At 41.4% G+C, this 14,784-nt stretch overlaps 2 protein-coding genes across 3 annotated transcripts in view; both read right to left on the bottom strand.

The window, feature by feature from the left end:
- LOC145479086 (uncharacterized) overlaps nucleotides 1-14,784 on the bottom strand; it is a 243,610-nt gene that overhangs the window by 43,010 nt on the left and 185,816 nt on the right. The window lies entirely within an intron of this gene.
- LOC145479084 (carboxypeptidase Q-like) lies at nucleotides 1,587-9,984 on the bottom strand. 2 transcript variants are annotated; one of them, XM_081457339.1, is made up of 5 exons: nucleotides 9,274-9,984; nucleotides 7,494-8,008; nucleotides 5,483-5,660; nucleotides 5,136-5,311; nucleotides 1,587-4,909 (listed from the first exon to the last, which is right to left on the bottom strand). In XM_081457339.1, exons 2-5 carry the CDS (start codon nucleotides 7,986-7,988, stop codon nucleotides 4,340-4,342), a joined length of 1,419 nt encoding a protein of 472 aa, XP_081313465.1. In that variant the 5' UTR covers nucleotides 7,989-8,008; nucleotides 9,274-9,984; the 3' UTR covers nucleotides 1,587-4,339. The 2 variants fall into 2 exon arrangements, with proteins under 2 accessions (XP_081313465.1, XP_081313464.1); XM_081457338.1 differs by having other exon boundaries at nucleotides 7,494-9,984.

Genomic DNA, 14,784 nt, shown 5'->3' with positions numbered 1-14,784 from the left:
ACCTGACACCGGCTGATTAAATCTGCCACCTGCTGGGGAATGCCAGGGTTTACTTGAGAAAAGATAACTCCTACAAGAACTGATCAAAAGGAATAATTTTTACATTTTTCAAAAGAAGACAAACAGCTTGCTGGGATAAGCATAGAGATTTTTGAAAAGTTAAAAACACGTGAAATGATGATCAAGTAAATCGGATACAGAAAATCTAGCATACGTTTCAATTCATAACTTTTACAGAATGCACTGGATGGAAAAGTTCTCTGCTTATCCCACAGAACGAACTCAACAACAAATCCTGAAAATTTTAGCTCGATTGAATAAATCCTTCTCAATATATCTTTTCTAGAAGGCGAAAATAACTCGTTTTGAGAAAACGAGCTTTAAACTTATACAGTAACAGTACTTGTCAAAATAAAACTTTAATACCGTAAGATTCGAGTTCCGTAAAAAACAAAACTTCGAATTTCTTTCAGAATTTTAGGTTTCAATTGCAAATCGCCTTAACTGTGGCGATTTGCAATTGAACCAGAGCAGTTAATCAAATACAAACAACTCGTGATGGCGTTAATTACGGGGGGAACATTGCCTTGCGTTTGGTTAGCCCATGCGACTTCCGGCGATAGCGTGACAAACAACCTCTCTTATCTCCCCAGCACTACGAGCTGAATGACAGACAGCACGTGCTGGATCGGACAAGAGTATCAGTTAGCAAGCGATGTTCAAAGGCGATGAGAAAACAACAAGTTTTGGGGGAAGTCGCTGCGCAGACTTAACCGCACTGCACAGGAGTGACCCTTTGTTTATTATGCAGGAATACATGACCAACCTCGTCTCCAAAGGGAGGGAGGGAGGGAGGGAAAATAAAATGATAGATTTACAACTCAAAATGGACTCTGAACAGTTGTTCGCGCTTTTATATGGAGACGTTCGTCTGCTGGTAAGCAAGTAGAAAAGGCTGTACAGTGGAACCCCGTTAATACAATCACCTTCGGGCCATGGAAAATTGGTCGCATTAACGGGGTGGTCGTGTTAAAGGGGTTCTTTAAATAAGAAAATGACTGACTGAGCTTTTTTGGGGGCCAGAATAAAACGGCCGTAATAACGAGGTATTAACGGGGTGGTCGTAAGGCGGGGGTTAACGTAACAGCTTACCCTAGCACCTGTAACATCTTAAACATGAATGAGTAGTGCTTTAATGCTTTGTTTGCACCAATGCTATGGTTCGTTATAACGTTCTGAAGGTAACAAAGCTACAATGCTTTAGGTTTAGCTACAGTAAAGCTTAAAGTTTGCTGACCTTTGGAATACAACCGCTCAATAGCTCTATAGAAAGCGATGCCGCCATGAATGGCTCATTGAGAACGTACGTCACACTCCTATATTTTATTGGCGTGACAGTAGGGGAGCAGGGATGGCGCAGTGGTGAGAGCACTCGCCTCCCACCAATGTGGCCCGGGTTCGATTCCCGGACCCGACGCCATAAGTGGGATGAGTTTGTGTTAGTTCTCTTCTCTGCTTCGAGGGTTTTTCTCCGGGTTCTCCGGTTTTCCCCCCTCAGCAAAAACAAACATACAGCTGATTCCAAGGTCACACATGGACCGTATAGCGGCTGCCAGAGGCGCCAATGTATGCTTTCGGTTCGACCTTGTTGAGCTGCGTCGTTGCTGTACTTTGCGACGGCGATTAGCCGCGACAATTATTAATAATAATAAGTAAAATCTCATTTGAAACATTTCCTTCTCTTGTACTTTCCAGAAATCTTACAATACCTTATTATCCAATTTCCACTCTCATCTGTCAACTGGGGTCGCTTACGGGAAGTTAAAAGCAAAGAAAATTTCAAACTTTTAGCTCTAAAAGTGGTTGCGGTAGCTTACGAGAGGTGGTCGGTTATAAGAGGTTCCAAATATACTGAATTGACTCGGAAAATTTTGGTATTTTGGAAAACCGGTCGCTGAGGAGAGGCGATCGCTTACGAAAAGTGGTCGCGGAGGTTTCCGCAGCGTCCACTAATTTTCCTGCGTGACAGGCATAGCCTGTGAACAGCTCCCTTGTCGAGAACGGGGCAAAGAGAAAGCAGGAAGGAAGAGGAAAAAAGAGATGAGGAGAGAGAGAGGAGGAGAGACGCCCCCACCCCACTCCTTTCCCCCCTCTGCCGCTTCAATCTCAGCCAGTTCTGATCCTTATGAGCCCTTCCAGCCGCGGTCAGACCCTTCAAGCCGGAGCCTTTTCACAGGCTGGACGAGCCCTAAGAGCGTCCACGTACAAGGCAGGACCAGAGCCGAGGCTAATGAGCCGCGGGATAGGATATGGTTTTTGAGGTTCCCGATCCTTGAATAGGGTATCATTTTTGCCCCTGTTGGCATCGTGTTCCCGGTCATCCCAAGATAGGGCGCCTACATTGTGTCATCAAAAATTCCACATGAGTACGTAAATGCCCAGCTAAAATAATGAAAAACAAATTTTATGCTTGATGTTATAGAACTGAAATAAAGTTGATCCGTTCACGCCCAGGGCGGGGGCGGGTAACTCCCAGAAAAGTTGGATGGGGATGTGCGGCCCACTTTCCAAAACCCTTACCCTGTTTATGACGAAATCTGCGATATTTGCTACCCTATTTATGACCTGGCCAAAAATTCGATACCCTGTTTATGACCGTTGCGGCAGGCACAGTTGCCCTAAACATAAGTTATGAAGGGCTTTTATTAACGGTCTTATTAATAATAATGAAAAAGTAGCTTCTTCTAAGAAACATACCCAATTCAGGACTAGAGTGCGAAAACCATACCCTATTTAAGACCAAAATCGATACCATATTTATGACTTAAACGGTTGAAAAACCCTACCCTTTGGGGCCGCACATACCTACATAGCCCCTATAAGAGAGTAACCCCCCCCCCCCCCGCCCCCGGGCGTTCATGCCATTCTTACTTTTTGTTTTCCCTTGAACAGGGTATCATTTTTCGGGTATAAATAGGGCATCAATTTGCGTTTGCTTAATCCTTGAATAAGGCCAGGGTTTAAGACCCTTCGCGGCACATACCTTTCCGAAATTTACGGGAATACCCCTTACATCATTTAGGCATTTTTATTGAAGCTTAAAAAATTCAAACACTACTTACAAACAGCAAAAAGTTTCATTGGTCATTACATAAAATATAAAAATGTACAGTAATTCCAGCTGAGATAGCTCGCATACCAAAAATACTGTAACTCATTGGGCTATGGTCACCGTCGTCAACAAATTCATTATTCAAATCACGAAACTTTTGACTTTCAGTCACATACAGACTGGTCTTAGAGTGAAGAAACCTCCAACAACAATTCAGGATAATCAACAATACAAAAATAAATACCTACATGTACAAGCCAATAGCCTGCCAGGTGGACAAAAGTGGACAAGCTTGAAGTGAATCATAAACTTCACTTCACTTCATTTCTGATCATGAAAGAACGGCCTTCCGTGTTATTGTGCAATTTTGAATTGTCCTCTGCAGGCTTTTAGCCAGATGGGTGTCCAGGCATCCTGTGGATGGCCAATTTCTACAGGAAATTATTTTATTTTTCATGTGCTGCCTTATAATTTGCTCATTTGACCAGGCCTTATAACACATTTTGGACGGCCACTTTTCAAATTCTGGTTAAAAGCCTGGTTCTATGGTATCAGGTCGACACTATGATGTAGCCATAAGTGGATGTTTCAACTTCTCCTTTAAGTCAGGGTTTGCTACATTAACATAACTTAGCATAATTTATTTAACGCCAATAACATAGAGAGTCCCAAGCCAAAGGCTCATGGTTCGTGATCAGCTAAAACAGCATCAGCTAGCCTCTCTGAGACAAAGCAAATGCTCAATGTTTATGATATCAAATCAAGCCTTGATAATCATAGTTTAGTGTGTTATACACCAACAGAGCAACAAGACACCCATTGCAGAAAAATATATTACTTTATGTATTTGCTTTCTACCATAATTTGATTTATATATTTCTTTTCTACTATAATTTTAGAAAGTTTTTGATTGGTGATGATTCTATTACAATTGCTGATGTATTAACTTCTGAGAGGAACATTTTTGCCTAAATCTATTAAAATACTTCCTACAAAGAAAAAAAAGAAAATAAGAAATCTTGAACCAAACTTTCAAAATAGATTATTTTTCCATTCTAACAATACCCCCACCACCACTACAAAAAGATTACCTCATGGAAAACGTCTTTCTTGTAAAATCTTGGTAGCGCCCAGAGTTTCACTTAGCACTGGACTTCATACACAAATAATTCTCTGGTGTACCTTTCAAGATCTACACATGCAACAGGACTCAAACTTCCACTGCTTCTAGTCTCTAGGCAGCAGCTCATCCAGATCTGCCACAGTGTAAGCCACTACAGCCCATACTGCGGCACACAGGTCCATGGCATCAGGATCCTGGACAGTCATGGTGTCACCATTGGAATGGTGGAAATAGAAGTACTTGCTGTTTGCATTGTCTAAAACTCCACCTGGTACCCCATCACGGACCCAGAAGGTAATGTCACCACCAACATTTTCAACTCTAAGGTTGGTGGCATTTATTGGTTTCAACAGACTCATGACTTCCCTCATTATAGCTACTGCTTTTTCACCTCCAGTAAAGGATATACCCTCTGGCATAAATGTTCCAATATCAGACTCCATCACCAAGCTGAAGTTACTGGCATTTTCTTTGTGACGGTTGTAGTACTGCTCTGCTCCTAGAAGACCCTCCTCCTCGCCAGTCCAGAGCACCATGCGCATGGTGCGTTTTGGTTTCAGATTTAACTGACGTATCACTGACAGTGCTTGCCATGAAATGAATGCGCCGCCCCCATCATCCATAGCACCTTGGCCAACATCCCAGCTGTCTAAATGACCGCTAACAAGAACAACCTGTGTGAGAAGAAAGGGAGACATAAGTTGTGGTTCTTCCCAAATACCACTTGTCCATAATGTCCTGGAAAAAAGATCACTGTATTCTGGCACAAATGTAAGTCAAACATGAAGTCAGTGACCCTTGTGGTGGCATTATGGAAACATTCAGGCAAGCTGACCCATATCACCAAGGGCCCATCAAGCATACTTGGGTGTAACTGGAGTTTTAGGTTATGGCACACACCTGTTCTGGGTACACACTGCCTTTTATCTCAGCAACTGTGTTCCTTGAAACCGCTGGCGGCAAAGTTTTGGCCGCCATCTTTAAGTTGATGACTATTTTTGTTCCTCTAGCAGCCATCCTTGCCATCATTTCTGCATCTTCCACTGTAATGCAGGCTGTGGGAATTTTCTCTACTCCTGAAGAAACAAGCCAGGAAATTAAAGAGATAAAAGAAACACAATAAACCTCTCAATGCATTTAAACAACTATGAAATGAACTTCAAATCATTACAACCTCATCCAACCCCCACCCCAACAAAAAGAGCACCAAAACATCTCAGAGTTAAAAATCCCAATACTTAAGTTACCTTGTTCATAATCTTGCCAGCCAGTATGAGGACTGTAGATTGAGAAAGGAGTCACAGAGCGGATAAGAGAGGCAACACCACCAACTTTGGCTACCTCTGCAGCACCATGAGTTCGATAAATCACAGAAGTTTCATAATCTACCCATCTCTCATTGAATACCACAATTTTTCCCTTTGCCTGAAAGTAAGAAAAAAATTATCAATATTAACTAAGAAAAGAACTTTCCTTGTATAGAGCTTCAGGGCTCAAAATTGTGACTCACTGGTCGCCAATGCGACCAAAAATTGAGCACTGGCGACTAAATTTTCAGAACTGGTTGCCAGCTGGCGACTTGCGTTTTGTCCGATAACTAAAGAAAACCACAACACAACTTTTGTTTTTAAATCTTTATATTAGGAAATCAATCGGATATGGTAGCTAGTATAAAACTTGCCTTTCCGTCCCCACTAAAATAATGTCTGAATATTACAAGATAATCAAAAAAATTGAACGTATTTCGACACGTCGATACTGCATTCTCAGCGCGCCATATTGTTTCAGTGGCTTTTTCCAAAACTGGGATCGCAGGCACACTTCAACACCATGTGCTTTTCATTTGCCGCCAAAATGGCGGCAGATACCAATCAGTTGAAGGAATTACGTGAGTTTTTACATGCAGGGAATGAGGGTTCAGCCAATAGGTTAATCCGAACTTTGAATCCTTCATCAGTTGTTGAATAAAATATGCAAATATGCAAGGACCCATGTTTGTCTCAAAATGAAAACAACAGACTTGAAACGTTTTATGCTTCGCTTCATTTAAAATGACTATAGAGACAACCATCACCTTCAGACCAGAGACATATCACCCGAGAACAATGGTAGCTTTATAACTAAGTGTTACCCATGTTGTTTCTAATTGTTTTCGCTCTTCAATTGTGACTTTTCTTGCATGCAAAGTAACATATAAAATCATGTTCTTGTGTGAGTTATATATAAACCAAGTTGGCGACCAAAATTTATGATCTGGTGACCAAAATATTTCCAGTATTTGCCAGCTGGCTCCCGAACGACAAAGTTAATTTCAAACCCTAAGCTTGAGTTAAGAGAGAAACTGAAAATTTTTTTTCAGTCTCTCTTACACTTCTTTCTTCAGTGATATCTATCTGGTAACTAATCAGCTGGTTTTAGTCTGACCTGCTGATTGGCGACATGGAGGAAAAGTACCCCCTCCCACTGCATGCTACTGAAGTCAGTGATCTGAGATCCTGATCAAGCTTGTCAGGAGAAGTCTTGCAAGTGTCACTGCATGCAAATATGATTACTAGCCACATACTAAGTAAACAGTCACAGATATGGATGCTTAACTCTTATTGAAACCTTGTTTGGGGGAATTTCCCTTTTGTCAGTAATGCAGCCTTAGGTGACAACACTCACAACAAGTATTGTGGATTTCCCTTTGAATATTCTGACCAACAACCCACCATTTAGGTTAAAAAGGCTGTGAAATTCTAATGAAAAGGATCCAAAACAATGGATAGAACAAGAAGTACTACCTTTTCAGTTCTGTTTCTCCCACAAAATTTTCCGGTGAACTGACCCAAAAAGTTTTTCATTAACATCCTGATCCAAATTGCTGGAAGTTACTTGTATAGCAAACAACCGAAGTGTCTCATAAGTACCAGAGCTAACATCCCAGCTTGTGTAGCATGCGGTAACTGGGAATACTTTCACCCCCATTGGACTGAAATCTAGTCCATCACAAGATTATACATTAATAATTAGTTTATCTCTCAGCATTAAATTCACCAGTACCCATTAAGACACTTGGATGGAGAGAGGCACTGTGAGAGTTAACTTTCCTCCCAAAACATGAATATGGCTAGCTGGCCAGGGCTTGAATGCAGACCACTCTGGAATCTAGTGAGTAACCTGGTTTCCATTAGGCCATTGTATTGTGGCATAGAGAAATCTGCCATTTTTGTAACACAGGGCTTGCTTGATAATTGCACAGTATAACATAAAACATACCTTTGAAGCCTGATCATGAAGTTCATCAAATGACCTGACAACCAAGACTTCTGCAGTTATACCATCTGGCAGTGTACCCACACTACCTCCCAGGCCAAGCAAGGCAATAGAGTAATTTCTAGGCAACAACATTCGTGCCGACTCCTCACCCCGCACCCAGTGTGTCACCTGTACCTCTTCACCGTGTACGTTATCAAGCTTGTCCTTATCTAGTTCATCTAACATATAATCTATTGCGCGTTCAAGATTGGAAGAACCTGCGATGCGACTACCATAAGTGTCCACAAATGTTGCCAGTCTGTTGTAGACTTGCTGTTTTCCGGGCCCTTTAGTCAGGAAGTCTATTATCTTGTTTGCATCATCTTGATGGTTTGCAATCTCCTTCTTCAGTTGATAAGATAAATGTGAATCTTTGTCAGCTGAAGTGACTGATGCCAATGTAAATAATGCTGAGCACAAACAAGCAAGACATAATGGAAAGGTCTTAAGGTCCATGCTGATCCTATCCGATGATCCTACGATTTAGAGAATACAAGATAAGAAAGAAATCTGGTTAATTTGGTCACATTTGAAAACTTCCTAAAAGATGCACAAAGCTATATACTAGTTATATACAATGCTTATGAGTGGTACACTAAGGAATATCCCACAAGCTACTTGTATTTTCTCAGTATAGACAAGACCCTTTAGGCAATAGGCCAATTCCGATATATCAAAATTCTAACTTGGCTCCGAGGCTTAGGCGAATAAAACAAAAGAAATTAATTATTCATCCCTCATCCTCAATGCAATTTCTTTTGTTTTATTCCCCTAAGCCTCGGAGCCAAGTTAGAATTTTAATATATCGGAATTGGCCTATTGTGTATAACCAAGAAAAATATAGTGACATGCAGATAGGATATTCCATGTTATACCACGAGAAGGCCTTGCAGAACTATTTCATTCATGTACTTATTGCCATAGAAAAATAGTGCCTAACACAATCAATGTGATATGTGCACAGCGGGAAGGTTGGGTGTAATACTGTTGAGTATACAAAAGCTTTCCTGTATTCTGATTGGCTCTATTTTCTACAGCATGGTTTAAATGTTGATATTTGTATACAGTTTTTCCTCTTTTTCTGATCCTATCCCATACAAAACCTTATTTGTGCAAATATTCCAATGCTCAAATCTCAACCTTACATGACATTAGTCTGAAAATTGGTGATCTGGATATTGAAACAATGCCCTTTCCAGTTCTGAATTCTCATAGCTGTAGCAAAAAGTTTGGAAATTGTTGGTCACATTTCTTGGTCACATGACCAACTGTTGCAAAAGGCCTATTTAAACGTCGTGTTTTACCAAGCCAAACAAGTTCATAATTATATTCATGTTTTTGTCGGGATTGCGTTTCGGCGGGAGTTTTGCGCCGATCAATTTGAAGCTTCAACATCCCCCACCCCCCGGGCAACCCACGGGCATTTGACTGATGGTGAAAATACGAATTGATCGGTGTATTACGAGGAGAATATGTCTGAGTCAGAGTCGTGTTTCTGCCATGCTACAGTCGAACCTTACTGTAATTGAGTTCGGCACGCCGGCAGAAGCGCTAGCACGACTTCAGCATGAACTGGCCTCTCATGACGCATGATTATCAATACCGTAGCAATGAGCTTAATACAATCCGTTTTGACACGTCAAATTATCACATCGTTACACACCAACATTATGAAACTGAATTGCTCAGTTAACTCTAACAATAACCTTAAAAACAGCAATTTGCAGAGTAATTCGCTCACCCACTTCCGCGTCCTTCTGCGTACGGTACGGCGGTTCTCGAACCGGGGAGGCGTGCGGGCGCCTTTCCCGAACAGCGGTTTGTAATAAGCTCCTCCGCACGCGATCCCGCGCGCGCTGTCCGCTCTCTGCCCGAGCCTACTTTAGTTAGCTTAGGCCCCGACCACTCTACATCCGTTTTCGTTGAGACGAAAACGAAGCAAAGTACTTTCGCCCACACTAACGATTTTGACTCATTTTCAACTGTCCACCCGTATGCGTTTTCGTTCGAAAACGCATACTTTTTGATACGTTTTCGCCTATTGTCCACACTAAAACGCCCGAAAACGCTGATGGAAACGAAATTATTTGACGCTTTTTTCGGCACCGTTTTCAAAAGCCGTTTTAACCGATCCATACTAGAAACGGAACGTTTTCAAAAGGCTCCACTTTTGAAGCCATTTTCGAAAGTCCCCGTGCCCTCCGTTTTCATCAGCGTTTTCGGTCGTTTTATTAGTGTGGACGATATGCGAATCGAAAACGCATCACACGAAAACGCATTAGTGCAGTCGGGGCCTAGTTACGTTCAGGATGTTTAAAAAATAATAAACTTTTAGTCGGCTTGCGGGTGCCCGGTCATGGTCGTTGTAAAATCGTCTAAATAGTCACTAAATATCCTTCTGCAAATTCACAAAAATATTTTTAATACATGTATCACAATACAGTGGCGGATCCAGACCTTGAGTTAAGGGGGGGGGGGGGGGGGAGGGTTGCCTGCCCTGCCGGCTTTTTTTCCTTCCTTCTTTTTTCTTTTTTATCCAAAATAAGCGGGACCCGGGTCCCCCGGACCTCTTCCCTAGATCCACCACTACAATGTTTCTAACTATATCAAAGAACTCTCTTACATGGGAGGAGTAGGGGGTATTTGAACAAGTTGCCTAGAGGTACGTAACGTAACGTCACCCCCACGTTCCTGGGGAACAAGACTTAAGACCCTGGCATGGGAACGTGTTACGAGATCATGGTTTGTGTACATTGTAGATCAAAAACAATACCTTTAAAAGGTTTGTACATTCGGTTGAAGGGAAATAGAAAGTCTCGTATGACTCTCACGGTTCTCAGGGCATCATAGCTTGATATAATATTCAAGTGTACATGCGGTTACACAAACAGCGATGATAAACACAGTTCACCAACATGACGTTACGTATGTCAGCTAGGTAGCAAACATGTTCAAAATTAAAAGTGACCGTTCAAGAACAACTATTTATATCAATATAATTGAGCCTGGATTGTACCTAGACTGAGAAACGTCATCGAGAAGAGAAGCTGTTGCTTTATTAATAAGCCCTAACTTCTCATGACGAGCATACGATATCTTGTTCCCTTCATCCATTTTCTTCCCGCTTTCTCGTCGTTGATGTGGTGCACCACAGTTAGCCCAAGCTCAGTCGGACTACTTGGAACTCTTAAATCGATTGCGGCTTTCATGTTATACAACGAACTCTTTTTAAAGACTTTGCGTTAGCCGGTTTCACTTTAGTCCTCAGTATGATAAAATAACGCTATTAATGTAGAACTAATTGCACTCATCTTACGTAGGGTTGTTTTCGTGTCCGGCTGTCCTGTGCAATTTAGGAGCAAATTGTGTCTATTTTAGAGTTTGTAACAGTACGGGGTTATGATTTTATGTTACTGGTCGTCAGTAATACATGCCCTGGAGGTTGCCCTGAGGATGATAATACCCCATATATCAGACGATGCTAAAATAACGGATCGATATTTCTATCATAAATTAGTTTCTTGGTTTGTTTTGTTTGTTGTTGTTTTTGTTGTTGTTTTTTTTTTTTTACTGTTACTCTCCGTTCTATCAACAACTGAATCAGGCGGCCTGATAGTTCAATGTATGAGAACGACAAACGTGAATTCACCGGTTTGAATTTTTTAAATACAAAGGTTTATATGGAAACGCAACGGTTTGGTTTTAAAGCTGAAAATTGGGACGTTTTCTTTAATTAAGTCGACTCACCTCGATGTTTTGTTGTATCTGCTGTTGCCTGCCAACTTCTCAGCCGGATCCGAAGCGATTCTGTTGAGTTTTCGTCTTTCGTGCCGTTCCACTGACTAAAGACAATAACTGTTCGGTAGCAAGTTAGATCTTTCGCTACAAGCTGGTTTGGGCAGAATTGGATTATACCAAGATGTGTCTTGATTGTACATTTGGCGTTTTACCTTTTCAAGCATGTCAAGATTAGAAACAGGAATTGACAGTTGAAAACTGACAAATAAGCTATAAGTGAATTTTAGTTAGTATAGTTATAAGCTAGTGTCAGAAAAGTTTGCAAACAGTGCATGGTTGATAGCGGGGCTCTATAAGGAAGACAGAGTTTTGTGAGGAAATGTTTCTCGTGGATATATCTGGCAAAAAATTAAAGATAACACGACTAAAACTAGCCAGAACGATTCTAAATACTAAACAACCGGGCCCACATTTCTAAACTCAAATTTTAGCCCAATGATGTGCACGGAAATTAAGCCCAATGTTTACTATTTCAGAAGAAAAAACGACGACAACAGCTACCATATGGGGAGGAGTAAGGAGATTTGTCTGTTGCTACCAAGGAAATCGATATTTCAGACAAGAATGCCTTAGTTAAAATGGCATGGGCGCCTACTAGTAGCTAAGAAAACCAAACGTGAACCCCAAACAATTTGGTTACGAAAACAGATCGAAACTGAGAAAACTGGACAGAGACTGTCTACAGAACGGTAGTAATCAAAAAGAGCAACGTTTCTTTGGAAGTTGCGACAATTGCAATAGTTGACAAATGAGTTGTTAAAATGCAGTAGCAAACCTGCTGGTGCCAGTAGAGCTTCGAATAACTCGATCACGCCTTGCCAATTGTATATATTTTTCCAGGAAAGAGGAAAGAAAACGTTTTGTCTGTTGATATTACGACAAACCCCTCATGAGCAGGGGGCAACCCTAAACCACGGAATCCCGAAACCGCAAAACCGCAAACCGGAATCCGGAATCCGGAAACCGTAATGATAAATTATGTCAGTGCGTCCAAAAGTAAAACTTATATGTAAGAAATCGACCTCTGAGATCGAGATACTTTAGTGTAAGGCGACTGCCGTAAAAGGACAAGACAGGACGGAATGAGTTATTTTATAAAACAAAACTAAACAGTAACTGTCGACTAAACTACCCGGATAGATAAGACAGTGTTAGAAAGCTGCCAATAATGCCCAGTAGCAATTTTCGAAGTTTTGACAGCCGGAGGTTACATGAAAGAAACGCTATATTGACAAATGGGTTATTGGTTATTAGCGACAAACAGGTAATACTTACTATGAAAGGTGTTGATACATGCACTTAGAGAATTACGCTCAGAGTTTTGGGTTGCAAAGGCAAATAAGAGGCAGGGCCAACCAATGATTTGTTTGCAGTTACCCAGGGAACTGATTTTAAAGTTAACCATGCTTTAATTTACTGAGCTGAAACTTTTGCGTTTCAGAAACAGTGCATGGAGGACGGTCAGTTAAAAACAGGTCGCTTCGCCTCAAGTCGTTTCGCCCTAACTCAAAGTCGATTCGCTCCAACTCAAAGTCGATTCGCCCGAAGTTTTATTAACGCAATTTATGGAGTAGTTGCCTAGTTGGCGCCAAAATATGTTTCATTTTCTATATTTCCTTCCTCAATATTATACCTGTCGAGGTGGTACACGGTGGTTTCGCCAACGTATCACTGGTTCGCCAACGACCAGTTCGCTAACGTATGAAGTCGATTTGCCAATGTCCTGGATCAGTTTGTCACCTTTGTAAGCTGACATGGGTGTTTATAGGTTGTTAGTGTCGTTTGAAATTGTTCGTTTTACTCTCCCCAAACTCTCTTTTCCCACGCGATGTTGATGATCCGCTGGTTGATCGATGGCCACAACGGACCGCAACTGCATTGCAAACAAAATGGCAGATTGTTTTGCCAATATTTTCACTGCATGCTGTGTATGGGAAGAAACCTTTTCTTCCGTGAGCCTCCCTTTTGTTACTCTTATGTGATAACAATGGGTTGACAGGCCTACACAACTCCTATCCACGTGTCATAGCCGCTTTGAGAGTTTTGCTCGAACTAGTATATCTTTGAGGATCTGCCCCTTTTGTATTGTACGATAGGGGGATCTTTGAATATTTCGCTAAGCAATAATCCTGTTTTTAGGAGGACATTTCACCAGAGTAGAGCCGTTAGAGGTCATAGGTCTGCGTGGTTTCCGCTGCTATCCGCGTGTAATTTGTTGAGTTTGACACCTCTGTTTTTGGCCACGTGCTATTTTTTTAGCTCATTTGATTGCAAGATATGTTTTAAGCTCTCTAAATATTAGCTCTGGAGGGACAAAGTTTGAAATATTCCGTGAGCATGTTAGTTACTTGCATTTTGTATTATTTCGCCGGGCCCGGCTGTTTGATATAATACCAAAAAAATATGCCAGGTGCGGCGTGTTACCGAGTATTGGTCTCTACCACTCCATTCTATCGGCAACTGATGAGATCCAGAAGGATCGAAACCGCGGTCTTGCCTGATCTACAAGGCTACGAGCCTCCTAACAAAAGAGGGACTATTAACAGTCTCCAGAAAACCTGACAACATCGCAAATAAAAGCAATGACAACCACAACGTGGAGCTGGATGAACAATCATAGGAAGAACTCCTAAATTCAGAGCTTTTGCCTGAACAAAACCACACAATATCATAAGCAACACGCTAAACAGTCCACAGACTTGCGCGTGAACACCTACTTTTGCAGTTCCAGAACGAACAAACTGGAAGGACAAAAAGCTCGATGAAAAATGATGCAAGAAGCATAAGAACGTCTCTCTAAGACAGACTCATAGCTTTCAACAAGGAAAGCTACAGCTATCTCTGGCGAAGCCGGACAAAGATAAATATGACACCCGTGATAACAAGCAGCATAACTTGCAACAGTAAATCAAACAGCCGGGCCCGGCGAAATAATACAAAATGCAAGTAACCAACATGCTCACGGAATATTTCAAACTTTGTCCCTCCAGAGCTAATATTTAGAGAGCTTAAAACATATCTTGCAATCAAATGAGCTAAAAAAATAGCACGTGGCCAAAAACAGAGGTGTCAAACTCAACAAATTACACGCGGATAGCAGCGGAAACCACGCAGACCTATGACCTCTAACGGCTCTACTCTGGTGAAATGTCCTCCTAAAAACAGGATTATTGCTTAGCGAAATATTCAAAGATCCCCCTATCGTACAATACAAAAGGGGCAGATCCTCAAAGATATACTAGTTCGAGCAAAACTCTCAAAGCGGCTATGACACGTGGATAGGAGTTGTGTAGGCCTGTCAACCCATTGTTATCACTATGTATTGGTTTGTTTCTGGTCTTCTAATTTCCTTTGCGCTAACTGCTGTGTAAAAGGTAAAGCAAGTTTTTGGACCTGCCAATCAACTATATGTTGTTTATTTATCACAATTCATGGCAAGTTCAAAAATATACAT

This window comes from Orbicella franksi, chromosome 2 (assembly GCF_964199315.1).
Source record: "Orbicella franksi chromosome 2, jaOrbFran1.1, whole genome shotgun sequence".
In the NCBI taxonomy this organism is placed as follows: domain Eukaryota; kingdom Metazoa; phylum Cnidaria; class Anthozoa; order Scleractinia; family Merulinidae; genus Orbicella; species Orbicella franksi.
Note: the sequence above shows the minus strand (reverse complement) of the source record. Positions and strands in the feature narration are given on the sequence as shown.

What these genes read in the sequence shown, in the direction of transcription:
- LOC145479084 (XM_081457338.1), bottom strand. Translation starts at nt 7,988, where the DNA reads ATGGACCTTAAGACCTTTCCATTATGTCTTGCTTGTTTGTGCTCAGCA. An exon ending in CTGGCAAGATTATGAACAAG is followed by an intron (nt 5,312 to 5,482) that starts GTAACTTAAGTA and finishes TTGTTTCTTCAG; the next exon opens with GAGTAGAGAAAATTCCCACA. An exon ending in GCAGTGTGTACCCAGAACAG is followed by an intron (nt 4,910 to 5,135) that starts GTGTGTGCCATA and finishes CTTCTCACACAG; the next exon opens with GTTGTTCTTGTTAGCGGTCA.